The sequence below is a fragment of the Dipodomys ordii genome, unplaced genomic scaffold (genome assembly GCF_000151885.1).
Source record: "Dipodomys ordii isolate 6190 unplaced genomic scaffold, Dord_2.0 Scaffold18, whole genome shotgun sequence".
Lineage (NCBI taxonomy): Eukaryota > Metazoa > Chordata > Mammalia > Rodentia > Heteromyidae > Dipodomys > Dipodomys ordii.
The window spans coordinates 9,345,345-9,371,035 of NW_012267234.1; the positions used below are offsets into that span (position 1 = coordinate 9,345,345).

General features: G+C 46.1%; 2 protein-coding genes across 2 annotated transcripts in view; one reads left to right on the forward strand and one right to left on the reverse strand.

Moving 5' to 3' along the window:
• Positions 1-4,790, forward strand: part of Wwp2 (WW domain containing E3 ubiquitin protein ligase 2) — a 110,632-nt gene extending 105,842 nt beyond the window's left edge. Inside the window, exons 17-23 of the mRNA XM_013012888.1 lie at positions 134-267; positions 558-698; positions 1,290-1,410; positions 1,833-1,937; positions 2,358-2,454; positions 2,627-2,699; positions 3,061-4,790. Of these exons, the coding sequence (XP_012868342.1) occupies positions 134-267; positions 558-698; positions 1,290-1,410; positions 1,833-1,937; positions 2,358-2,454; positions 2,627-2,699; positions 3,061-3,160 (771 nt within the window). The 3' untranslated portion in view covers positions 3,161-4,790. The remainder of the gene's footprint in view (positions 1-133; positions 268-557; positions 699-1,289; positions 1,411-1,832; positions 1,938-2,357; positions 2,455-2,626; positions 2,700-3,060) is intronic.
• Positions 4,791-19,058: 14,268 nt separating this feature from the next.
• Psmd7 (proteasome (prosome, macropain) 26S subunit, non-ATPase, 7) overlaps positions 19,059-25,691 on the reverse strand; it is an 8,188-nt gene continuing 1,555 nt past the window's right edge. Inside the window, exons 2-7 of the mRNA XM_013012948.1 lie at positions 24,912-25,003; positions 23,705-23,797; positions 22,974-23,071; positions 22,617-22,697; positions 21,212-21,303; positions 19,059-20,034 (exon numbers count right to left, since the gene is read on the reverse strand). Coding sequence (XP_012868402.1) covers positions 19,590-20,034; positions 21,212-21,303; positions 22,617-22,697; positions 22,974-23,071; positions 23,705-23,797; positions 24,912-25,003 — 901 coding nt within the window. The 3' untranslated portion in view covers positions 19,059-19,589. The remainder of the gene's footprint in view (positions 20,035-21,211; positions 21,304-22,616; positions 22,698-22,973; positions 23,072-23,704; positions 23,798-24,911; positions 25,004-25,691) is intronic.

A 25,691-nucleotide genomic window follows, 5' to 3' on the forward strand; every position in this document is an offset into this window, starting at 1 on the left:
TTTCCTGGACTTTTCCTGGTCCCCGAAACAGCTGGCTGCTTACAGTCCCCTGGGGAGGGAAGGAAGGTAGTGGAGCAGCCTTTTGGCCAAGAGCCTGCCTGCCTGCCTCACGCCCTGCTTCTTCCTTCCTCAGGCATTGTACCATGGAAAGTTCATTGACACAGGCTTCACCCTCCCTTTCTACAAGCGGATGCTCAACAAGAGACCAACCCTGAAAGACTTGGAGTCCATTGACCCTGAATTTTACAACTCCATTGTCTGGATCAAGTAAGTTCTGTGCTTGCTCTAAGCTGACAGAGAACAGGGCTCTACCTGGGTAATTGGCACCATGGTTTTAATCTCCTATGCCAGAGAGGTCCTGAGCATTTACGCTTACCTGACCTTTCTATGAGCTTGTGGAGACACCTTCCAGGTCCACTGTAGGGTGAGTCCAGAGTCCTCTCCTATATCAGGAGATATCCTCTGCCACTGATCAGGATTCTAGGCCCATCTGTGAGTCTTTAGTGCCTCATAGGCAACAAGATGAACACCTTCCCCCTTGGCCTCCTGTGCTTCAGAGAGAACAACCTAGAAGAATGTGGCCTGGAGCTGTTCTTTATCCAGGACATGGAGATCCTGGGCAAGGTGACAACCCATGAGCTGAAGGAAGGTGGCGAGAGCATCCGAGTGACCGAGGAGAACAAGGAAGAGTACATCATGTGAGTCTCAGGTCATGGGAGGGGCTGGGGAGGGAGGGACCCAGCAGGTCCCTGAGAATGGGTTTCTACTCTTGTCTCTGGGGCCCATAGGTCAGCACAGATTGCAGGAGCCTCTCAGTTGCACCCACATGGGCTGGTGGTCCATGGCTGGCCATGTAATGACATGAGCTAGGGGAGCCACAGCCTCAGGCCCTTGCTTACCTTTTTGTGTGAGGGAGGCTTCCCAGCTGAGGGAACTTACTTAGATATCACCATCTCTTTCCCAACAGGGAATTTCTGTGTCTTACTTGCTTAAGTCCACTATCTGTTGGGTGCTGGTGTGCACAGCTCCACACATCTTCTTCAGGCCTCTGGCCTAGGCTTTCCTGCCCACACTGCTGAACAGCTAAGGTTCAATGAGTGGCGGCGGGAGGAGTGCAAGGAGGAGGTGGTATGGGAATGGGCATCTCTCCATGTCCCAGAGGCGTTTCTGGGCTCCCACGCCACAGTTTGAGTATCCCAAATGACTCAGTGGATTTGTTCACTACACAGGCAGGAAGGCAGCCGGGCCAGGTGTCCCAGGCTCCACCTGTGTCTGGTCTTTGGTTCTAGGTTGCTGACTGACTGGCGTTTCACACGCGGTGTGGAAGAGCAGACCAGAGCCTTCTTGGATGGCTTCAATGAGGTAGCCCCACTCGAGTGGTTGCGCTACTTTGATGAAAAAGAGCTGGAGGTGCGTGTTGAAGGCAGGAACCCCGAGTCCCTAGTCAACTCCCCCCCCCACCCCCCGACCTTTGGCTGCCTGGTGTGGTAGGGCTGGTGGTTGTCACCGGGGTCCTCAGCCCCCACTTCCCTGGGACACATGGGTGGAGAGTGCAGGGACATGTGTGACCCATAGGACTTAAACTGCTATAAAAAGCAGGTAGTCTCAGGTTGGAGGCCTGGCTTCTGTTGGTAGAGCATCAGCCACTGAGCAAAGTGTCGGGTACTGAGTTTGAGTCCCGGGCTTGCAACAACAAAAAGAAAAAAAAGTAGGTCGTAGAAGAGGTTTAGGATTGCTTCACCTGCTAGCGAGTGGGTGAAGAAAAGTGGGGCCCAAGGTCCCACCCAGAGGCGGGGTTATTGCTGGGGTCGCTGACTCCCCCGTCCCTGCAGCTGATGCTGTGCGGCATGCAGGAGATAGACATGAGTGACTGGCAGAAGAACACCATCTACCGGCACTACACCAAGAACAGCAAGCAGATCCAGTGGTTCTGGCAGGTGGGTGCTGGGTTCCCCTCCTGCTGGGCTGGGGACTGGTCTTGGCAGGGGACATTTTAGAGTGACCTCAAGGAAAAGGGACTTCATTAGGCCTCGGGCTCAAGAACCTGGACACTCTCGGACACTCTCCTCAACTCCCCCAACTTGCAGGAGAGGCTCAGCCTGGCTCTGGACAGAAAGGAGGCTGTGGAGGCTGGGCTGGGGCCAGTGTGTGTGAAGGTGGTTGTTACTGGTCAGCCTGGGGCCAGCTGGTAAGGACCTAGGGAGGCCTGCAGGCAGGAAGTACAGTTGTTGTTGGTCATACCTCGTAGCGGTTCAGGTAGAGGTTGAGGCTTTCCAGGTTGGTGGCTATCATCCCCTGCCCAGTGGGCGCCTGGGCCAGGTGTGTCCCCTGACTGCCTTGACTTGTTGGGGTCACAGGTGGTGAAGGAGATGGACAATGAGAAGAGGATCCGCCTCCTGCAGTTCGTTACAGGAACCTGCCGCCTGCCTGTTGGGGGATTTGCCGAGCTCATCGGTACGTTTTCTTTGTCCTGCTGCCCCCCTGGCTGGGGGTGAGGATGGTTGGAGAGGAGGGCGGGACCTGGCGTCTTTCTGAAAGCGAGCAAGCCCATGGGTGGGGAAGAGCTGCACGCGGGCTGTGCCATGGGAAAGGCTGACGGAAGATGTGCTCTCACCTTGGATAACAGGGAGCAATGGCCCACAGAAGTTCTGCATCGACAAGGTTGGCAAGGAAACATGGCTGCCCAGAAGCCATACCTGGTAAGCCTTCTTTGGGTGGGATGTGGTGGAGCTGCATGGATCCAACGGGTTCCTCCCAGTCCAGTGAGGAGGGCAACTGGGGCCTAGGCACTGAGAATGACACTTGCATGGCCCTGGGGTGTCAGGCGGGAGAAGTGGGGCTGTGACAGATCACCTCTACCCCAGCCTCTGACCTAGCCTTGTTCCATTGAAACAGAAACACTTTCAATAGGCAGAGCTACTGTGCCAAGGGCCCCTAGTCCCTCGCCATTCTTATAGGGTCCTGTACCTTCCACTGATGCCTTAAGTCACGGAGGGCTGATGTGGTAGTGCCCTAGGACCCTGGCCTCCTGATGCGCACCGTTCTCTCCCCTCCTGACAGCTTCAACCGCCTGGATCTCCCGCCCTACAAGAGCTATGAACAGCTGAAAGAGAAGCTGCTGTATGCCATTGAGGAGACTGAGGGCTTCGGACAGGAGTAACTGCGGCGGTCCCTCCCACACCCCTCAGTGAACATGTAGTCCCAAGTCCTCCCTGCCCGAGAGGCCACTGGCCACGCAGCCCTCAGGAGGCCCCCATGGATGGTGGCCCTGCGTGGGACCTTGCTTTCATCACGTTGGTGACAGAAGAGCCAGGAGGCGGTGTAGCCCTCCCTCCTGCCTGCTGGTGGCAGTCTGGAATAAAGCCCCTAGTCACCTTTGGCCCCATCACCCACTGCAAAGTCTGAGGGCTGACCCTGTCTTCAGAACTACCCCTAGGTCAAAAGCCTGGGCTGTGTTGAGTGCGTGCTTAGGCGAGATCAGCCACTTGGGATGGCTGCCCTGGAGTGAGAAAGCCGAGGGTCTTTGCGGGCATGGGAGTTTGTGCTTAGCTACAACTTCCCAGGTCTGTCTGAAATGCAGGTCTGAGGGAGAAACTGCATGGAGGCAGCTTCGCTTCCCTCCTAGGCAGGCCGTAGCCACAGAGGCTCAGCAGTGGACTTGGTTCCCCCAGTTCTTGGTGTGGCCAGCTCGTCTCTTGCCAGCCAAGGACTGGGTGAGCCACGCACCACAGGGATCCCCAGGAGGGAAATGACGAACTCCCTCAGGCTGGCCTTCTACATAAACTTGAAGCGTTTGTGTTTAGGGTTGTTTCCTGCTTTGTTTTTGGTATGCTGCTGTCCCTTTCTGTCAAGGAGCTGGTACCTCGGGTGTCCTGAGGCCTCAAGGGGACCCAGCCCCATCGGTCCAGTTTTCCCATCTGCCCCTTCTCTCAGGAACCAGCTTAGCCGTTCTGTGAGCTCAGTAGGCCTCACCTGGAGGCTTGGCTGCCCAGCAGCCAAGGCCCTGAGCTCATCACATTTGCGCCTTCACTAGGATTCCCTTTGCTTCATGCGGTCACCCAGGCGGGGCCCCGGCAAAGGGCAGGTGGGCCTGGGGGTCATCTCTGAGAACCTCCGGAGCTGCAGCAGCTGTCAGTCCCTAGCATAGAATGGAGGCATCCTGACCAGCTGAGGCTGTGTAGACTTGAGTCTTTATCTGCCAGTGGGAAATAACACCACCGAAAACTAGCAGAAGGCTAGCTCAGGAGCTGCCCCAAGGGCCTGGCTTATTTGACTCCCATGAGCCCCCATTGTGGGGACACAGCCCCCGATTGACATCTAGTTGTGCAAGTTCTGCTTGGGTGCTCCCTAGTCCAGGTTCCCAGGGCTGTGAGGCTGCAGACCAGCCTCCTGGGCCCTGGGCGGGTTCTCCAGCCAGTCCCTGGCGCCTTCTGAGGATGGTCTTTCCTCTACATTCAGTCCTTCCCCTGTGTAGGGAGGCTCAGTCCGCACCCACCCAGGCTGCAGTGATTTGAGTGGCCGACTTGCTGCAGTGCAGCCCTTCCTTTGATCACTCACTGTACTTGCTCTGCACGAGTCACCGCAAGGGCCTGGGGGGTAGGGGCTGTGTGGGAGCTGCCAGCGAGGATGTTCACGTGTGTTCGTATGTGTGCGTGCATACATGTATATAACTGAAGTGTTTGTGGAGTGCCCTGCAGCAGCACCACTGGATTGGTTGATGGACTGTTTTGTAATGCCCGCCCTGCCTTGGTATTGCCAGTTTCTTGTGCAATAAACAATCAGCAGCTGTGGGTAGTGTCGGTGTGGCTTGTCTGCCCACTCACTGCCCTCCAGGCCATGGGCCTTGGAGCCCTGTGGACTCTCTAGGCCCAGACCAAGGCAAGTTCCCTGGCCCCCTTGTGAGTTTGAGAAGCATATGTGCCATTACCAAGCTGGCCCTACTTCTGGGACGTGTGGACAGTCCCATTGCACCTTTGCTTTCGAGAAATGATATTGTTGATCATGAGCTTTTTTGTTTTCTTTAAACTGGTCCTGAAGCTCAAACTCTGGTCCTGGGCACTGTCCCTGAGCTGCTTTTTTGCTCAAGTAGAGAGCCACTTCTGGCTTTTTTGAGTATAGTCTATTGGAGATAAGAGTTTCAGCCTTTCTTGCCTGGGTTGGCGTTGAACTGCGATCCTCAGATCTTAGCCTCCTGAGTAGCAAGGAGTATAAGCATGAGCCACAGGCACCCAGCATGAACTTTTTCTTAAAGACAGTATCTCATTGGCTAGTCCAAGCTGACTTGAAACTTTTAATACCTGTCCAGGCTGGCCTTGAATGGGGGGATCCTCCTGCCTCTACTGTGTAATTCTGGGATTACAGGCATGTACCATTTTGTCTGGCTGTGCCTTTATTTTAAAAGTTCAAATTCACAGACACAAAGGTCTCCTTCACTCACAGTTTCTTGCTCACTCTGATCCCCTTCTGGAGGCAACCGTTGTTGATGTATTTGTTTTTGGATCACTCCAGATAAACTTTGAAGTCCTCACAGGCCCTTGCCGAACCAGCCTAGCCCTGCCAGAATCTCCTGCTACCTGCTTTGCAGCACACACCTGTGAGCGCCTGTCTCTTGTCCTATCCTATTTCTAACTCCTGCCTCCTGCCCTTGTACTTGTATGTGACTTCAGCCCTTTTTGTAGAAGCTTATTCTAAAAAGAAAAAAGTGACCAAACGTTTCGATTACTACCATTACATAGTTTACTATATAGACTAATGCAGTGATTTCTAGCACAGCTTTCCTCTTGGGTCTCAATTACCTCTTCCCCTCTTTTTGTTATATCCTCAATTATTTTCTTGATTTTCTTTTCTCTTTCCACCCCTTCTGTTCCCCATCCTCTCCCTCCCCTTTCCTTTGCCATAACTGGGGCTTGAGCTCCAAGCTTTGTGCTCTTGCTCAATTTTCTCACTCAAGCTGGTGCTTGAGTCACACCGATTGGGCCACACCTCCACTTACAGCTCTTTGCAGGCTAATTGGAGATCATAGTCTCAAGAATTTGTCTCTCCAGCCTGGCACCAGTGGCTCTCACCTGTAAGCCTAGCTACTCAGGAGGCTGATATCTGAGGATCATGGTTCAAAGCCAGCCTGTGCAGGAACGTCTGTGAGACTCATATCTCCAATTAACCACCAGAAAACTGGAGATGGCTTTGTGGGTCAAATGGTAGAGCTCTCACCTTGAGCTGAAGAGCTCAGGGACAGTGCCCAGGCCCAGAGTTCAAGCCCCATGACAAAACAACAACAAAAAACAACAACAACAAAAAAGAATGTCTTTCCAGCCTGGCCTTGAACCACAATGCTCAGATTTCACCCTCCTGAGTAGCTAGGATTATAGACATGAGTTACCAGCACCCAGCTTCAATTTTTTTCTTAGTCTAAAATGTTTCAAATAAAACTAGACTGGAAGAGAGACCTCACCCCAGTATCAGTACATATTATTAGGCAGAGGTACATATTTAAGAAGTGAAGAACAGGAGGACTTTTTTTTTTTTTTCTTTTTGGGTCTGGTCGTGGGGCCTGAACTCTGGGCCTGGGTGCTGTTCTTCAGCTCTTCAGCTCAAGGCTAGCACTCTACCACTTGAGCCACAGCGCCACTTCCGGATTTTTTTTTCTGCTTATGTGGTGCTGAGGAATCGAACCCAGGGCCTTAAGCATGCAAGGCGAGCGCTCTACCACTGAGCCACCTTCCCAGCCCAAGAGGAGGACTTTTTGGCCCTCGAGTCCCCAGTGGGGATCCCGGGTGCTCATAAGGCTTGTGAGGGTAGAACCTTCTCGCCTGATCTTGAAAGCCCAGTTTTTGCCCTCCCACTGTCCTGGGCATTGAGGGCTTTCTGGAAACACAAAAGGTCTGAGAGCTTCCATTTAAAGAGATGTTTACAAATAGCGGGCCTTCCTGGCGGGTGACTCAGACTTGGTATCCACAAGGCCCCTCTCCTCCTAGGGAAGAAGAGTCCATTTCGCAAAGCCATGACCTCAGCATGTTTCCCTACAGTCTGCCCTGGGACCTGGGTCAATACCTGTAATGCAGGTCCTTCTGACTCTTGGGTAGCTCAGGCACCATAGTCCAAAGCCCACTTTCCTCTAGTCCAGGCCTGTATGAGTAGCTGATTCAGATGGAAACATACAATTTAACTTTGGTGTTTTGGGTTTTTTTTTTTTGAGAGAGAGATTTTCTACACTAGCTCAGGTTGGCCTTGAATTCGGGATTCTTCAGCGCAACCTCCCAGGTGCTGAGATTGCCTAGCCACATTGTCTAATACTTGCAACTTTTGAGCATTGTCATGAACTCAGGGACTCATTTATCAAATGGTTTTTCTGTTGTGTAAAATACACAAAAGAAAACAGATCATCTTAGGTATATAGTTCGTGGTATTAAATATATTTATAATGTGCAACTGTTACCACTATCCATCTCCAGAACATTTTTTTTTTTTTTGGTCGGTCGTGGGGCTTGAACGCTGGGCTTGGGCGCTGTCCCAGCACTCTTTAGCTCAAAGCGAGTACTCTACCACTTGAGCCACAATGTCACTTCCAGTTTTCTGGTGGTTTATTAGAGATGAGTCTCATGGACTTTCCTGCCCTGGCTGGCTTTGAACCGTGATCCTCAGATCTCAGCTTACTGAGTAGCTAGGATTACAGGCGTGAGCCACCGGTGCCTGGCTTCCAGAAATTTTTTTGACAGGTTTTTCTGTTCAGTTGAGGATGGCTTTGCACCACTGTGAAGGCCTCGAGTGCTGAGGATTACAGGAGTAAGCTCTCACACCTGGCTCCAAAAATGTTTTCATCATGTAGAAACTCTGAACCCATTAAACAGTAACTTCCCATTTTTAGTTCTCCTCCAGCCCAGGCAATGAGCATTTTACTTTCTATCTTTATGATTGACTACCTACTTTCTTTCTTTCTTTCTTTCTTTCTTTCTTTCTTTCTTTCTTTCTTTCTTTCTTTCTTTCTTTCTTTCTTTCTTTCTTTCTTTCTTTCCTTTGCTTGCTTTCCTCCTCCTCCTTTTTTTTTGCCGTCCTGTGCCTGAGCTCTGTCCCTGAACCCTGTGCTCAAGGTTAGTGCTTTACCACTTGAGCTGCAGTGCCACTCTCAGCTTTTTCTGTTTATGTGGTGCTGAGGAATCAAACCCAGGGCTTCATGCATGCTAGGCAAGCACTCTACCACTGAGCCACATTCCCAGCCCTCCTTTTCTTTTTTGTGTAAGGGGTTTGAGCTGAGGGACTCACCTCCTTAGGGTGCCACTCTACCATATTAACCATGCCTTGGCCTTTTTTGTTTATTTTTTCATATAGGATCTTACTTTACTTCCTGGACCCCAATCCTCTTGCTTATGCTTCCTGCAGTGGGGTGACAGGTGTGTCCCACCATTTCAGGCTCTTGGTTGAAATGAAGTGTCTCGTGAGCTATTTGCCTAGGCTGGCCTCAAATTGCAATCCTGATTGCTGCCTCCTGAGCAGCTGGGATTACAGACATGAGCCACTGTACCCACAAACATCCTTGTATTGGGGATTAAACCTGGGCCTTACATATTCTGGGTTAAGTGCTCTGTCACTAAACTATAACTCCAGCCCCTTATTTTATTTCAAGATAGAGTTTTACTATGTAGTCGAGACTGGCCTTTTTAAGGCTGAATAATAACCCATTATATGTATATACTATAATTTGTTTGTTCATTTATCTGTTGGGCATTTCTGCATTCTCACTGCTGCTATGAACATGAGTATACAGCACCTCTTTGAAACTCTGCTTTTAATTTGGAGTATATATGCAGAAGTGGAATTGATGCATTGTATGGTAATTCTATTTTTAATTTTTTAAGACATCAGTCCATAGCTATCCCATTTTACATTTCCACTACTAGTGTACAAGTAGTCTACCTTTTCCACATCTTTGCCAGCCTTTATTATTTCCTGATAGGCACTTTTCTGACAGTTGGAAGGTGGTATTTCATGACAGTTTTGTTTTGCATTTGTCTGATGGTTAGTAGTGTTGGGCCTCTTTTCATGGGCTTGTTAATATATCTTCTGTGGACCAGTGTCCGTTCAAGTGCTTTGTAATCATTGCTTGCATTCTGGTGCTTGTTACCATCTAGCATCTTAGTTCTGTTGTCACGTCTGTTGGTATCTTTGATGTTTTATAATATATTTATAACTTTATTTCTCTTTCCTGAAACATAAAACAACTATTGGCAACCCTGAATCTTTTTGGTATTTAAAAAAAATTAGCCAGGCACTGTGGCTCATGCCTGTAATCCTAGCTACTCAGGAGGCTGAGATCTAAGGATTATAGTTCAAAGCCAGCCTGGGTAGCGCCCAGGCCCTGAGTTCAAGACCTATGACCAACAAAAATAAATGTAAAAATTAAATATCAGTCAGGCATTGGTAGTTCATACCTATAATTCCAGCTACGCAAAAGGCTGAGATCTATGATGGATCATAGTTCAAAGCCAATTCAGGAGAAAACTTCAAGAGACTCTTATCTCCAATTAGCCAACAAAACATTGGAAGTAGAACTGTGGTTCAAGTGGTAGCAAAAGCAGCTAAGCAATAACATGAAGCCCTGAGTTCAAGCGCCCAGTGGAAGAACACTCCTGTAATCCTAACTACTCTCGGGAGGCTGAGATCTGAGGAGAGCAGTTTGAAACCAGCCTGGGGCAGGAAAGTCCCCTTGAGACTCATCTCTAATAAAACTAAGAGCAAGCCAGAAGTGAGGCTGTGGCTCATGTAGTGCGGCTAGCCTTGAGCACAAAGAGGCTCAGGGACAGCGATCAGGCTCAGTTCAAACCTCAGGACCTACCAATCCCTCTCCTCCCCCCCCCCAAAAAAAAAGGCACGGAGGTGAAGCATGGTAGTGCTACCCAGTGGCAGAGGTGTGGGGTGAGTGTATCCCACAGCTGGCCTGGGCAAAGCTAGCATGAGACTCCTATCAGACAATAAAAACAAAAGGGCTGGAGATATGGTTCAAGGGGTAGAATAAGAGGCCTTAGTACTGGGGAGGAGGAAATCAGAGCCTGGGGTTCTTTCAAACTTCACTACTAAATTCTTACCTGGTCAACTTCTCTGTTCCAATTATTATAAAGACATAAAATAGAAGAAAAAAAAAAAGAAGGGGCTGGGAAGGTGGCTCAGTGGTAGAGCGCTTGCCTTGCATGCCTGAGGCCCTGGGTTCGATTCCTCAGCACCACATAAGCAAAAAAAAGAAAAAAGCCGGAAGTGGCACTGTGGCTCAAGTGGTAGAACACTGGCCTTGAGCTGAAGAGCTGAGGGACAGCGCCCAGGCCCAGAGTTCAGGCCCCACAACCGGACCCCCCCAAAAAAAGTGAATAAAAATTAAAAAATAAAATAGAAAAAGAAGGGCTTGTTGAAAATCAAAAGGGATTATTATGTGGGCCAGAAAGAAAACCCAAAGTGCAAACGAACTGTTGAGCAAGAGAAACACTGTGAGCTGCTGCTCCTGGGCCTCAGTGGTGTGGCCCTATACAGACAGCTAGTGACGGGGTCTGCGTCAGCTCCAACCCCGACGAAGACACGGCCAGCTTGCTGCTTCCCCCATGGTGACAGCAGGCCAACCAGCAAGCAAAGGCACATTGCCACCACTGGGCTTCTGGACGCTGGCTCTGAGCCCAGGGAAGCCAAAACACCAAGCCAAACCACGCTGCCAATAGTCCTGGGCCAGCTATTCCTAGGTCATGCCAGGCCGGGGCCCCAGGCTGCCACTGGAAGAATGGGCTCTGGAGTGTTGGAGGAGGCAGCTGAAACCCTTAGGAAGCAACAAGAGGACAGGCGGACAAAGGAACAATTCTACACGTCTGGCTCTGTTTAAGAGGAAGATTCAGGTCCTTAATGACCCTTACATTGAGGCCCTAAATGTACGGGGTCTCTGCTTGAGGGCCTCCAGTCACTGTAGATATAGAATGCTATTATTTGAATGTGCCTCTAAATTAATGTGTTGAACATTGAGTTTTTATAGTATTAGGAGGGGTCGGGGCCATGGCTCATGCCTGTAATCCTAGCAACTCAGGAGGCTGAGATTGGAAGCCAGCCCAGGCACAAAAGTCCATGAGACTTTTTTTTTTTTTTTTTTTGGTCAGTCATGGGGCTTGAACTCTGGGCCTGGGCACTGTCCCTGAGCTCTTCAGCTCAAGGTGGGTGCTCTACCACTTGAGCCAAAGCACCACTTCCGGTTTTCTGGTGGTTAATTGGAGATGAGTCTCATGGACATTCCTGCCTGGCCTGGCTCTGAACTGCCATCTTCAGATCTCAGCTTCCTGAGTAGCTAGGATTATAGGCGTGAGCCACCGATGCCCAGCTCATGAGACTCTTATCTACAATAAAGTATTCAGAAAAAGCCAGAAGTGGTGCTGTGGCTCAAGTGGTAGAGCACTAGCCTCGAGCACAAAGAGGCTCCGGGACAGTGCCCAGGCCCTGAATTCAAGCCCTAGGATTGGCAAAAATAAAAATAGAGTAGTCTTGGGGTTAGATGAGGTGAAAAGGGCAGGGCACTCATGGTGGCATTAATAGTGGGGGTGGGGGAGAGGGAGAAAGATTCCAGTCCTCACACTTGCTGTTTTGCCATGCAATGCCCTCTGCCACATTATGAGCCGAGAACACCCTCACCAGACACAGAAGTCAGCACCATGCCCGGGAACTTCTCAGCCTCCAGAACCACGTGCCAAATAAACTTCTTTCTAAATTACCAGTCTCGGGTATTTTATTACAACAGAGAATGGCTGTGGTGGTGGTAAGGTGGAGGTGGGCTGGGGGTGCAGCAGGACTGGATAAGAGATGTGGTTGGTAAGGGGGCGGTAGTGTGTGGATGCTGTGGAGGGAGTGGAGGCGGAGATAAGGGGATGGGTGGTAAGATGGGTTTCCTTGGTTTTATTGTCTCTAGGACATGGTGATATTTTACTTTTGTGTTTCCCACTAAGGTTATCCTCATCCTAAGGCATTCATTAGGCACCAAAATTTACTAAGAAAACCCTACTAGGGTGTGGAGGGATTAAAAACAGAAGTAGGGTGAATTTGGTCCAAGTACATCATATACATATATGGAAATAGCATAATGAGTCCCCTTTGCATAATTAAAAACTAAAAAACACAAACCACCCACACATAGCCTATGGCTTATTACCCTTGTGAATTCCTGTTCCTACTTGAAATAGGATTTCTTAGTTGGCCCCCAATGATCCCCTCATGGGGCTCTCAGCTTTGTGGCGTAACCCTCTCCCCTTGAGTGTGTGCTAGTTTAATTCTTGTTTCTAACCCAGAAAATATGGCACCCACGAGGCAATGCCATTTCTGTGGTTTAATTGCCAAAGATTGTCAGCTACATTTTGCCAGCTGCCTTCCTATTGTCTTCTTGGCATGAGGAATCCAACTGCCTTGCTGGAGAGACCCACAGGCAAGAGATGAGAACCTCAGCCCGCTGTGGCCCAGGAGGACCTGAATCCTGCCGAAAGCCTTGTGAGTTTGGAACTGGATCCTTCCCTTCTGGAACTTTCAGATGTCTAACAGCTCAGTAGCCACACCTGCAGCCTGAAAAGCAGCCCTGAGCCGGAAGCCAGGTAAGCTGGGCCTGGGCAACCTTCCCATAGAAACTGGGAGACAACAAATGTATATTGATTTTTAGCTGCTAGGTTGTCTCATAATTTGTTACTCAGCCATAGATAACAAATGCATTATTCTCAAATCAGATCACAGTTTTCCCTTGAGACAGAATCTTACGAGGTAGCCCAGGCTGGCCTGGAACTCCTCCTGTCTCAGTCTCCTGAGTGCTGGGATCATAAGCATGACACCACCCTGCCCAACACATGGTTATGGCTTCTAACAAATGAAGGAGAACCTTCCCCACTCCGCGCTTGGGGAAGGAGAGTCCTGGGGAGTGGATGTCTCCCCTGTCCCTTCCCCCTCCTGACATTTCTGCCTGGCCAGGACCTGGCCCAGCCTGTGACTGCGACTCCGGGCCTCCAATGTCATTAGTGCTTGTCTGGGCCTCCAGCCAAACCCAGTTGGCAAGACAGTCTCTCAAGGACAATTTGGAGGCCATTTCCTGTATAATTACAGCATGCATGGCAGGGAAGACAATGCTCCTGCAGTGGTATATTAGTCTGAAGGACGGCCTTTGCATCCCCAGCCTCCCACCAAAGGGAATGTTTGAGGCTCAGCTCCTGCCTCCGTGGCCTCTTTGTGAGCACCTGGGCTGGCCGGCCATCAGTGTAGAAGCCTGGTTTCTTCTGGGCAGCAGTTCATTCCATTCTTATAGTCATGGTGATTTGCCAACTGCCTGTAATTGGCTCATACTAGTTAAAATAAGAGGTGGGTGAGAAGTGGCCTGTGCATTTAAGCATTGACTAATACCTGGTTCCTCTCCAAAAGAGTGCCACACTGTGGATTGTCTTGGCCAAAGAATACAGGAAGCCTCTAAGTAGAGACTCTACAACAGTGAAGGATGTGGCAAAGTAGGTGTGGGTGAAAGGGCAACCATAGATTAGGGTGTGGGGAAAGCGTCTCTAAACAGATGTCTCAGCCTACACACTAGAAAGATAAGAAGGTGCCAGGCGAGTAAAGAGGGAGAGGAAGAGGTCTGAGAGGGAACTTCCAGGAGGGAGTAGCGGTAGGGGTGATGAGATTGGCAGGTGGGGAGGGGAGGGAGTCTAGCTCTGGGCCCTTGTGAAGAGCTTGGGTTTGACTCTGAGAACAATGAGAGAGCCCCAACACTGAAGGGGTGTGACTTGAGGTATGGCTGAACCAGATTCCCCTGAAGGCAGTGTGGTGTGTGGCACATTCAGAACTTGGTGGGCAGCTGGGTAGTCTAGGAGAGGGGATGGATGGCTGTGGGGTCAGGCGCTGGCTTTGACTCGGAGTGGAAAATGGGCAGATGAGCAGGTGTGCATTGCTTCTGGAGGTTGATTGACAGGATTTTCCCAGTGGATTGGAAATAGAGCCTGAGGGAGAGAGTAAAATCAAGGGTGAATTCTACATTTTTGGGGTTAAGAAATGTGAAGATGATGGTATTATTCACTAGGTACAAACCAAGGGTCCTACCTGATTGTTTTGAATGGGAGGATTGTTGTTCTAGCCAGCTCAGGAAAAAAAAAAAAAAGAGTTCTCCAGTGATAACTGGGCATCATGATACACCCCTGCCATCCCGCCCAGGTAAGAGGCTGAGATTGAGAGGACAGTGGTTCTAGGCTAGCTTGGGTAAAATTGTTCACAATACTGCATTTCAGTCAAAGAAGCTGAGTACAATGGCATGGGCCTGACATCTCAGCTATGGTGGGAAGCAAAAAATAGGAGGACTATGTTCCAGGCCTGTGTAGGAAGTGAGACCATAACCGTACATAAAAGGGCTGGAGACAGACATAGCTCAGTATGAGAGCACTTGCCTAGCAAGCATGAGGCCCTTGAGGTCCTGAGTTCAAAACCTAATGCCATAAAAAACCAAAACCTCTGGCCTGGCATGGTGGCTCACATCTGTAATCCTAGCTACTCAGGAGGCTGAGATCTGAGGATCACGGTTCAAAGCCAGCCCAGGCAGGAAAGTCCGTGGGACTATCTCCAATTAACCACTAGAAAACCGGAAGTGGCACTGTGGCTTATGCGGTAGAACGCTCGCGTTGAGCTAAAGAGCTGAGGGATAGCGCCCAAGCCCAGAGTTCAAGCCCCATGACCAACAACAACAACAAAAAAACCCAACAACAACAACACCACCACCAAAAACAAACCCTTTCACTCTTAGCTCCCCACAGGGATTCAAATATAGAGATCTGAATTAGAGCCCAGGAACATGCATCTTTAATAATGATCATAATTTTGATGTTGTTGGTTTCACTCTTTGAATAGTTGATCTAAAATGTTCAATTAAGGGCTTTAAAAAATGGAACTAAATCCAACAACTCCCCGCTCTCTCCATGCCCCTATTCTGGAAGAATCCTCAGGCACAGGATAGGCGTTTATCACCTTCAATGCTCTGCTGCTGTTGGTTTTAAAGACCCAAGCCTGTTAACTTTTGTTGAAAAGAGCAGAAGCAAGCAGGTGCAAAGTAGAATCAACTGTCAGGGGCTGGACCTTGGTTTTGGGGTCTTTAATAAGGATAGCGGTCACTGAAGCAGGACTGGTGAAGATGGAGTGGGGAGGGGTTCTTTGCTACCGGCTGGGAGCCAGTTCAGGTTCACAAGAACTAGTTGTTAAACTGCCAGGAATTTAACTGGTGTTTAAACATAACCAGGGATGGGGTCTAACTCAGCTCCAGAACACTTGCCTGGCATTCATGGCATTGAAAAAATAAAGCATAAACTTAACAATTGAAAAAGTTAATGACTTAAAACACATCATGTCCTCATTATTTTACCATTTTGTTCTTACGTGCTCTTGAGGCTATTTTTGTATGGGGGAACTACTTTATAATGTTGCAACTGTGCAGGTCCCAACTCCTGGTGTTTGCTTGGAATCAAGTGGTGTATTTACACCAGAGACATTCGCAATGGCTGCAAATCCACATACCTAGCTGTTTGGAGAACTTTTGATACATGTTCACCAGGACACTCACTGACGATGGTGTATAAAGAAATCAGGATCCATGGCTTATACCTGTAATTCTAGCTACTCAAGAAGCTGAGGTCTGAAGATCACAGTTCAAAGCCAGCTTGGGCAGGAAAGTCTGTGAGACTCTTGTCTCTAATTAACCACCAAAAAGGTGGAAATAGAGCTATGGCTCAAGTGGTAGAGCACCAGTCTTGAGCAAAAAAAGTTCATGGACAGTGCCCAAGCTCTGAGCAAGCCCCAGGACACACTCTGTCTCTCTCTTTCACACACACACACACACACACACACACACACACACACACACACACACACACAAAGGAGAAATGACAGAAGCAGTGAGGATATCAGAGCAGGAGCCATCTAAAGGTCAGATAAAACCCATACATTCATTCTTACCTAGATGGTTGCAGCTCAAAGTAGAAGTGTAAGGAAGCAGTTTTTAGGGGGATCCCATGTCTATGCTAACTGGAACAAAACATTTCTCCTGACAAGAGGTTAAGAGCAGTTAGCAGCACCATCTAGTGTTGAAAAACAGATCTCCCCTAAAGAATGATAGAGGAAGTTTTTATTTGGGCCCTGGAAACATTGACATTATGGTTTGTTTCTTCTTCTTTTCCCTCGTTTTTTTTTTTTTTTATATTCTTAGAGTCAATTGTTTGTCTAGTCCAGCAAAAAAAATAGCTATTAGTTCTGGAAAAGATCTTTGTGTTGGTTCCTTGGCAACAGTGGATAATGCCAAGTTGACTGGGTCAGGCCATATGCAAAGGAGTGCTGCATTATGCATGATTTGCTTAGAGAAAGGGTAAATGTTTTCTTATGGGTTACCTATATCAAATATTCCTCTGACTTCCTAGCTTGTATGGTCCATCCAGTTTGAGTAGATACAGCTTTCTTAGCTATGATGTAGTTTAACCAACATCCCTAAATCAGGTTTAAAAAAAAATCATTTTGTAGGAAAGTGGTAGAAGACCAGCACTTAGCTTCCTAGTGAATAGTACTGCCCTCTTTTATGAGGGCCAGTGTCAAGACATTTACTAGAAATGAAATAATTGCATGTGTTTGAATTTTCATACTGAAGGGCCCAAAAGTTGGAGTATACTTCTATGTCTCTATGCCCTGTTTGATTTACTTTGCATGTAGCACTCTGGAGAATATGGAAGGCCAACCAATGAAGATGTCCCTTTTGTCACTTTAGGTTTTGATGGTTGGAGCCAAATGAGGCAGTATTTAATTGGGTTGGCTCCAAGTTCTTACTCCAATCCTGATAAGTTTCCATCTTTTTAGTAAGTATAACCCATAATCTCAGGGATACTTATACTGTTTTTGAGGCAGAAAACCAGGAGGGAGTGAATGCCACCATGTGTAAGGTCTGACTGGAGCAGGCTGGATTCTAATGTCACTGGGAAGGGATTAGGGAATGGAGGGCACACTAAGGTACAGCTGTGGTGAGGTGCAGTCTTGGGACCAGACTTCTTCCAGGACACCTTTTCCAGTGTTTTCAAAAATGTTATTTAGGAAAATTCTCTGGCGATTGTCAGATATATAAACCAAGATATATATTGTCATATATATATAAATGTTTTAGGTGTAGGCTCTGGGTTTTGCAGCCACACGGTTATTTATATAAGCAAGACTTCATCATCAGCCTACATGCTGATAGCAGCTTCACGTTGGAAAATGAGCCTGACACTAATGGCTACAGTTTTCTTTTCTTTTTGCAGTGCTGGGTATCAAGCCCAGGTCTCATTTATTAATGACAAGCACCCTACCATGGGGTTGCCCTGCTAGCCCCTTAAACTATTTTTCTCTTGAAATGAAGATTTCATTAAGAAAACAAGTTACTTTTGGCTCCTCTGTGAGTCAAACATTTATCAGAATAAGGCCTGGGCATAAATCCATTGAACTATTAACAAGCTTAAAAGCTTGTAGCATTGTGCTATTTCACTAGCCTTTGGAAAAACTTTTTTTTTGTTGTTGTTGTCAATCATGGGGCTTAGCTCTGCGCCTGGGCACTATCCCTCAGTTCTTCAGCTCAAGGCCGGTGCTCTGCCACTTGAGCCACGGTGCCACTTCTGGCTTTTTTTTGCTTACGTGGTGCTAAGGAATGGAACCCAGGGCTTCATGCATGCAAGGCAAAGACTCTACCGTAGAGCTACCTTTCCAGCCCTGGAAAAACTTTCAATGTCCAATTCACACTATTAAAGGCAGACCTGAATTTTGTGTGACCTCAATTCAGGAGTGCACTTGTCCCTTATATGAAGGACTCACTCCTTAGGTGACTCTCCACGTTTTCCCTAATGCCCAAGGACCAGGGCCTCCTATTCTCCCCTATACTTGTGTCTTGCTCATTCCTGGAACCAAGTCCACTGTCCACTTCCTTTTCTCATGTTAGCAGGTTCTAAACATGGCACCTGAATCTCAAAGTCTTCCAACGTTCCCATGACTTGGATGTCTTAATGTTTTGAACTATTTCATGTTTCTTCTATCCAGTTAGATGCAACTGAGAAAGATGACACTTTCTTCTCTAGTTTTCCTTTTCATCTCAGAATCTTAATGAGTCTCAAGGACTTGACATGGGTGTTTAAGAGTAAGTTTACTTTTCCATTTTAGCCCTTTGGCAAGCATGGGCAATGTAAATAGATGTTTCTGACCATTTCCAGGCACTATAATTTCATGATACGGTTTTGGAGATTTAACTGACTTACCTTTTGTGCTATTTTATATATTCTTACATTTCCCATCATCCATACCATGCACTTGAGACCACCTAAAGCTTCAGCTGCTCAACAAAGAAAAGGAACATACATCAAATGATGAAGTTACTTATTTTCTTGTCCCAGTAGGAGCCTTGGATATACCTAGTATAGGTATACCTAGTAACATTCTAGGTAGTGCAAATGAGTATTTTTCTGTTTTGGGGACTTCAGAGATGTCCTACTTCAACCTACCACTTCATAATGAGGAATCTGAGACACAAACTAGGCCCCTGGTTTTAGGGGATGGGTGCCAGGAGTGCTTCTCTTTCCTAAAAGATATCAAGTCAAATAGAATTCAAGGCAGGACAAATGGTGGTGGTTCATACCTGTCATCCTACTCAGGAGATTGGGAGGATCAAAGTCAAGGCTGGCCCAGGCAAAAGGCCAAACCTCCCTCTTAACAATGGCACCTGCCTGTCATCCTAGCTATGTGCAAAGTATAAATAGGAGGATTGTGGTCCAGACTGGCCTAACTACAATATAAAACCTTATTGGGAAAAAAACCCTAAAGTAGTGAAGGCTGGGATTGTGGCTCAAGTGGTAGAGGATCTACTCTGAAAACACAAGGCCCTGAGTTTGTATCCAGATCTGTGATCTGCCAAAAGTAACAAAATGAAGAAAATCAAATGAAAGAATGTATGGCAGTTCCAATGGAAGATTTGTCTTCTTGCTATTACAAAGAACACATCACCATTCTCAAAAGTCAAAAACTACTAGAACACAGACTTAAAAACCAAGCCATTTAATTGTGTCTTTGAAGGTAAACAAAGTAAGGAGCTAGATCCCAAGCCCTGAGAATGCAAGAGCTACCTTGTGGGTCCAAAGCATGGTGTGCTGTTCTCAAGCTGAAGGTTCAGAAGGGCCAGATCTCAAGGGGTCAGGAGGCAGGGAGCATATGGGATCAAGGCATTCCTTTTAGCAATTCTGTCAACCACCAGAAACAGACCCCATGAATCTCTTAAAATGGGAACAAATTCAACTCCTGGTTTTATGGACAAAAGAATGAAGAGTACAAAGTGATACGCTGAGTTCTCTTTGCTTTTCTCATACAATCAAGACGCCTGAGCTGAAGCTGTGGTTTGGGTTCCCGATCAGTTCGTGTCCATTCACTTCCAAGGCATGCCACATGAAGTGACTGTGGTAGAGAGCTCTCACCAAGACAGCTTTAACAAGCACTGAAAGTGAAAAAGAACCCTCTAGTGGCACACTGACTTAGTTTATAAGATTTTAATTCACACATTAAAAAAGCTACAAGTTTTACTTTTTCTCCTTTTTCTCGTCTTTCTTTCCATCACCCTTCTCCTTGTCTTTTTCCTTGTCTTTGTCATCTTTCCTCTCCTTTTTGCTCTCCTCCTTCTCCTGCCCTTCCTTCTTCTCCGCGTCACGGTTGGCGATCTTGTTGTTGATGAGGTTATGCAGAGCAACCACAGAGCGGATCAGTGAGGCCAAGTACACCACCACCATCTGGTCATTGGTCTTCAAGTAGAAGGCCTTGACAAACTCCTGCAGGCTGACGTCCGGCAGCAGGTTGAAGACGTCCTGCAGCTGGTATATGATCTGGTGGTTGATGGGCAGCTTGCCTGTGGCTACTTTCTCCAGGTAGCTCCTGATATCCAGAAGCTTGGAGTTCAGTCCCTTCAAACCATGGACCTGGTTTGTGATCCGCTGTGAGAGAGTGCCCACTGTGGTGTCCTTGATGTCTCTGGATAAGCCACAGAAAGGCAGGAAAGAGTATCAGGCTACTGCATCCCCAGGAAGGGCCTCACATTCTAAGCAAACACCCAGCTTGGCAGGGGAGGGGTAAATTTTCAAAAGAAAAAAAAATGTTACTTCACTTTGTCTAGAGTCAGACATAGATTATCTTAGTTCTGTTGTCATTTGGGGTACGTGTGTCTGTATTTTAACTTTCTCATCACAGTGCAGTTTGCAAAAGTTTGCAAAAGATAATACCAGAGTTAAAGGAAACCATTTTTCTTAAAGAAAGTGTGGAATGTTCAATCATAGCTTTACTTCCTTCACTGTTCCATGAAGGATGATGGCATGTTTTGGGAAGAAACTGCTTGATAAAAACTGACTTTTTCAGAACTGAACTGGAGCTCAGTGGTATGTCTTTTTTTTTTTTTTTGCCAGTCATGGGGCCTGAACTCTGGGCCTGGGTGCTGTCCCTCAGCTCTTCAGCTCAAGGCGAGCACTTTACCACTTGAGCCACAGCGCCACTTCTGGCTTTTTCTGCTTATGTGGTGCTGAGGAATCGAACCCAGGGTCTCATGCATGCAAGGCAAGCGCTCTACCACTGAGCCACCTTCCCAGCCCTCAGTGGTATGTCTTGCTCAGTATATGCAAGGACCTGGCTTTGATCCTCGACAGTGCAAAAAAGAAGAAAACCATCCCCCAAACAAACAAAAAAACCCCACACAACCACTACCTATGAATTTTTCAAATGAGGATTACATGAAGGTATTTGAACACCATCCCAAGATGAAGATCCCTTCTGTAAGTAGGCTCTGATCACTGGAAGGACAGCCAGTGGAGAGCGAAGACCGGAATCTCCCAACAGTCAATGTTTGGTTTCTGGATAAGATGTACTATCTGTAATGTCACACATTCTGACTCAAGATATTTAGAGATGAACTAATAAGACCACTCCAACTTAGAGATAGGAAACTCAAGGGCTAAGCAGGCAGCACATAACTATAACCCTAGTACCCAGAGCTTAGGAGGCTAAGCAGGAGAACAGAGTTCAAGGTCAGCATGGGTTGTATTAGTAAGCTCTTGTCTTAAACAAGATCAAAATGGGAGAATCATTACTTCATGGCCAGAACCAGTAGCTGATTCTGGCTTTCCAATAAAAAAACTCAGATGTTGTACAAGGGTCTCACCTTAGCAAGTGTTCCACTCCAACTTCCTCTGCTTCCTCTGCTCCAATCTCACTGGTCACGTGCTCAAATGTTTTTGATGTTGGCGTTCCATCCTGGGAGAAGACACTTACAGTTACTCACTTTCAATAAACAAACTGTTCTTTTCGTACCCTCAATCTTTTGCTTTTAGTCATCTCATTTTATGAGTGTCTCATCTGAGATCTGCATGGCAGTGGTGGGTCAGTTTAGCCTGGAAAGTTCAGTCTTCAAAGGATACTCACTGATACAGTCTGTCTAGACATGACTGTTAGCACTGACCTCTAAATTGTTTCTGTGGAAAGCCTGCAATCTGAGTAGCTGGTGGTCTGCCTTAGTGATCTGTTGGGGAATGATCTGGATCTCTGCACAGCTTAATGTTTTGATGGGAGTGGAGAGCACTGTTCTTAGGCCTAGAGCCAGAGGCTGCACATCTCCTATAAAGGTGGTACAAAAGTCTGTGAGGGGTTCAGTGGCCAGACTGCTGGGAGGGGGAGGCCCAGAAGGTGCTGTGATTTGTTCAGAATGAGAGAACACCATCGGTGTTAAGGGCATGTGATAAGGGAGCTGAGGGGCCTTGGGCAAGTCATTCAACGATGTGATGTGCTCTACAAGTTAGCTCTTATCTTTCTCAGGATGGTGTCAATCATCTACCAGGCACCCCCCACCCTCCTGCTTTGGACACAAGGATGGTTTGAGCCTTGCAGTCTTTAGGAATTCATGGAAAGCTCTGCCCAGCCATGTGCTCTTTTCATCCTCTACTGAAATGCTTGCTTCTTAGATGACAGTAGCTCCAAATTCCTTTTCTAAAGAGGCAGCACTAAAAATTAACTAAAAAAAAAAAAAGCCAACAACCTCTCAGAGATAAAAGCCTGATTGCAACTAGGCAATACATTTAGCTACCATCCTCCCTCCTCCAACCCCCAAGAAAAAACAGAAGGCTAGGGCTTAGTGTAAGAACACTGGCAGGAAGGTACTCTTTAATATGCTTTTCCAAATTTTATAACACATTAAGGATAAATACCATATATCTAAATCCAAAAGCAGACTGCAATCCATCCCTTAACTCTTTGGATTTTGCCATCTGGGTCTTGGCAGCTCTGACTAACTGTAGGAAAGAATTTAAAACCTTAAAGAAGAAGAGAATACTGACAAAGAATAGGCTCAACAAGAATGGAGATCCTATTAGATGAGGAATAATGCCCCAAACTCTCTAACTGGGCATCTTAGATTTCTCTTATCGTCTGTTATTTTTAAAGTTGGACAATAAAAAATTCAAGATCAAAACTGCCAGCAGAAATCAATGTCCTCTTTGTTACAGACAAAGGATTTGTCGACTTGAAAATGAGAAACTCCCCACTAAACCTGCATGCACAGAAAGATAACTTACATCATGAACCTCTTCCACTGATATATACGCTTCAGTGGGCAGCCCCAGGTCCTTTGGTTTCACATCAATAATGACCAATACCTGGCAGAGAAACACAGCTTAGCAAATATCACACTGGAATTAACGGATCACGTCAGCCTTTTTCCTGACTGCTGAAATTATTTCATTCATTCAGTTAGACAAGCCATAAAATGAGTTTATATTTCAAATGAGCCTGTCAGTTGTTGTGGTGTATAGTGTGGTTAAACAGAAGAAATCAGGAGAGCTCAAATTTATTACAAAGCCATGGAAGGATTTCCTATCCAAATGGTTTCTAGGATACTCTTATTTGAGTTAGTGGGCAAAGAGAATACTTACTGAGTTAGGGCAGTATCTTTTCATGAGTTCGTTGATGGCAATGTCATTCTTGTGTAGTTTAGGGCCTGTGTGGTACCACCCAACTATTCTTTCTCTGGCTGGGAAGAAGAAAAACACTTTAGTGGGCTTAAATCAGTTCATGAAGATTGACAGAAGCAGCTCAAGAAGGATAAGGACATCAGCATTTTTGAAAATCCCTTGACTTATTTTATCCTACTGTGAAACCGAAAACTCTAAAACACTTCTTGGAAAAGAAGCAGTGTGTGATCTGGAGACATGAATACCCCAAATTAGTTTACTGGACTGGTCATATGTCAAAAAACTAAAGAACAATCCCAAGGCCATATAAGAGTAACTGAAAGTTCACAACATATACATGGCAGTTATAAGTGTTGTGGGACTAACTATATCCAAAGCAATGTAGTTGCTGTAATGAAATAAAAAATCCAAGTGATATATCAGACAGACAACTCTCTTGCTCAAGTATGAGGGACAGGTAGATTTTATTCGCTAGTGTTTTGTTGTTCTGCTGCAGTCAGAGGACTAGCTCCACCCTCAAACTAGGTGGTCTACCTGGCTTGTAAGCCAGCATTCTAGTTTTTCATTTATTTTTAACTCATTCCTTTACACTTAAGTCTAGCAAGTGAAAGGTCCTTTGACCTTAAACAAAAAAGAAACACAGACATATAATTTAATATCCTGCCATCACACTACAAAAAGTCAAGACTTACCATTGACCTTCTTAAACATTCCATACATGTTTTCCAAATAATCATGGTCTAAAAACCAGACAGAATCATCTTTGTCATCTTCATCAAAAGGGACTAAGAAAAAAAGAAACATTAAAATTTAGTTTATGATGCTAAATAAAGCACAGCCGTCAGAAGGGTAGATTCCCTAGGCCAAATCTAACTCATTTTTTTGTGTTTTATTTGTCCAACATAGCACATATATATTTAAATTTTTTTATTGAGATTACATATATTACAGTATTGTAGAATAGTGATACTTAGTTAAAGTCACAAATACACTTTTAACCTTCACAAGGCAAGTTGTCATTATCATGGTCTATCAAGCTTGTGAATTCTATGAGCTTTGACAATACAACTATTTCTTCTACATCACGTGGTATTTATATTTCTTTCCTTTTGCTTAATGTAAGCAGTTCCCTCTTTCTCTCTCATCCCTCCCTCCCACCACTGCTTTTGAGTTGCTTAGTTCATTTTCATCTATGTCCAGTGCAGCTGATAGGCCCCTCTGTTGTACAACATAGTGTATTTTTTAGTTGCCATCATTTAAAAAATGAGAATTTATATAAAAGTTCCAGATTTCCAGCTTTTCTATAAACTGGCCACATGCTTTTCATCTTCTAAACACCCCATCACTTTCTAATATCTTCCATTAGATGATCACTCTGCTGGCCAATTCTTTTTGACAGTGGGATTCATGATCTCTAATCAGGTCATGCCAGCAATTCTTTATTTCTTTTTTCTTGTTGCAACTTTGATCACGAAAACAATACATGGTCCTAAAAGTAAAGTTCTTGCAACAATTCATGATTCAAATTGTAAGACTAAAGATTTCCAATAGCCACAGTTGAAAGTTTAAGGAAGGTGCTGACAAGCCTAAAACATGGCCCTACTTGTTTTTTGTCACTGTCTGCAGTGCACCAGCATTCCAACAGAAGAGAAGAGAATGAACAATGGAGACCATACAGCCTAACTATAACGTTTACCATCTGGTGTAGTGATTAACCAAAAGTAAACTCAAAGGAGACTTTATGGGGTACAGGACATTTCTCTCTTATCCATTTCTCCCTAATTTAACCCAGTTATACTAAAAAGAAATCCTTGTTACAATTTTCAAAAAAAAAAAAAGAAGGAAAAGAAAGAAAAAGAAGATAATAGTGCTTAGATAAATGTAAAGGTTGCTTTTTACCTGCAAAACTGTTGGATACATCAAGGATTTTCTTTTGCCAAGATCCCAAAAGCACACCAACAACCCGCTTCTGGTTTCCAACCTTGCCGATTCTAAGTGAGGAAACAGGTGGATCAGTCTGCATAGTGGATCTAACCGTTAGATACTTGGTGGCAGATTATCAACAGTTGAACAATTTACCCTGGAATAAATCAGCCTAAATAAATGTAATAGGTATAGGGTAGGACTGGCTACCTAACCTACCTACCCCAACCCTATTACACATGAGGAGTGATTCGCGTACTTTGTACCATTGTACCATTGGCTGCAAAGTAATACATGCTTAGAAAAAAGTGACTTAATTTTTTTCTTTGCAGCTTTCCCATCTCTACACTTTTTTCCTATCCCCAGATCTTTTTGGGGCCAAAGCTGCTAGAGTGGTCTCAGTTTTTATGGTATGGCTTCCATGTTGCCAATTCTTTTGTGGAACATCTGCTCCATATCGACAAGTGCCAGTACATGCGCTTTATCAGGCACAAGGTAGAAGGGAGTTGACAGGGAGGCTGGATGAATGAGATGAGCTCCAATTCAAACCTCCTCCTCAATGATTTCTTTCTAGAGAGCAATAGTGAATCACCCTTCTTGTCACCCATCTTCAGGAAATCACCTTAAGCAAATATAAGACACAGAAATGCAGTTCTCTGCTAAGAACAAACAAAAGCCAGCATAAAACACAACCACAATTCCTTAACTAGCCTCTAGTTTCACACTGGTTTTAACTGAAACATTTTTTTTTTTTTT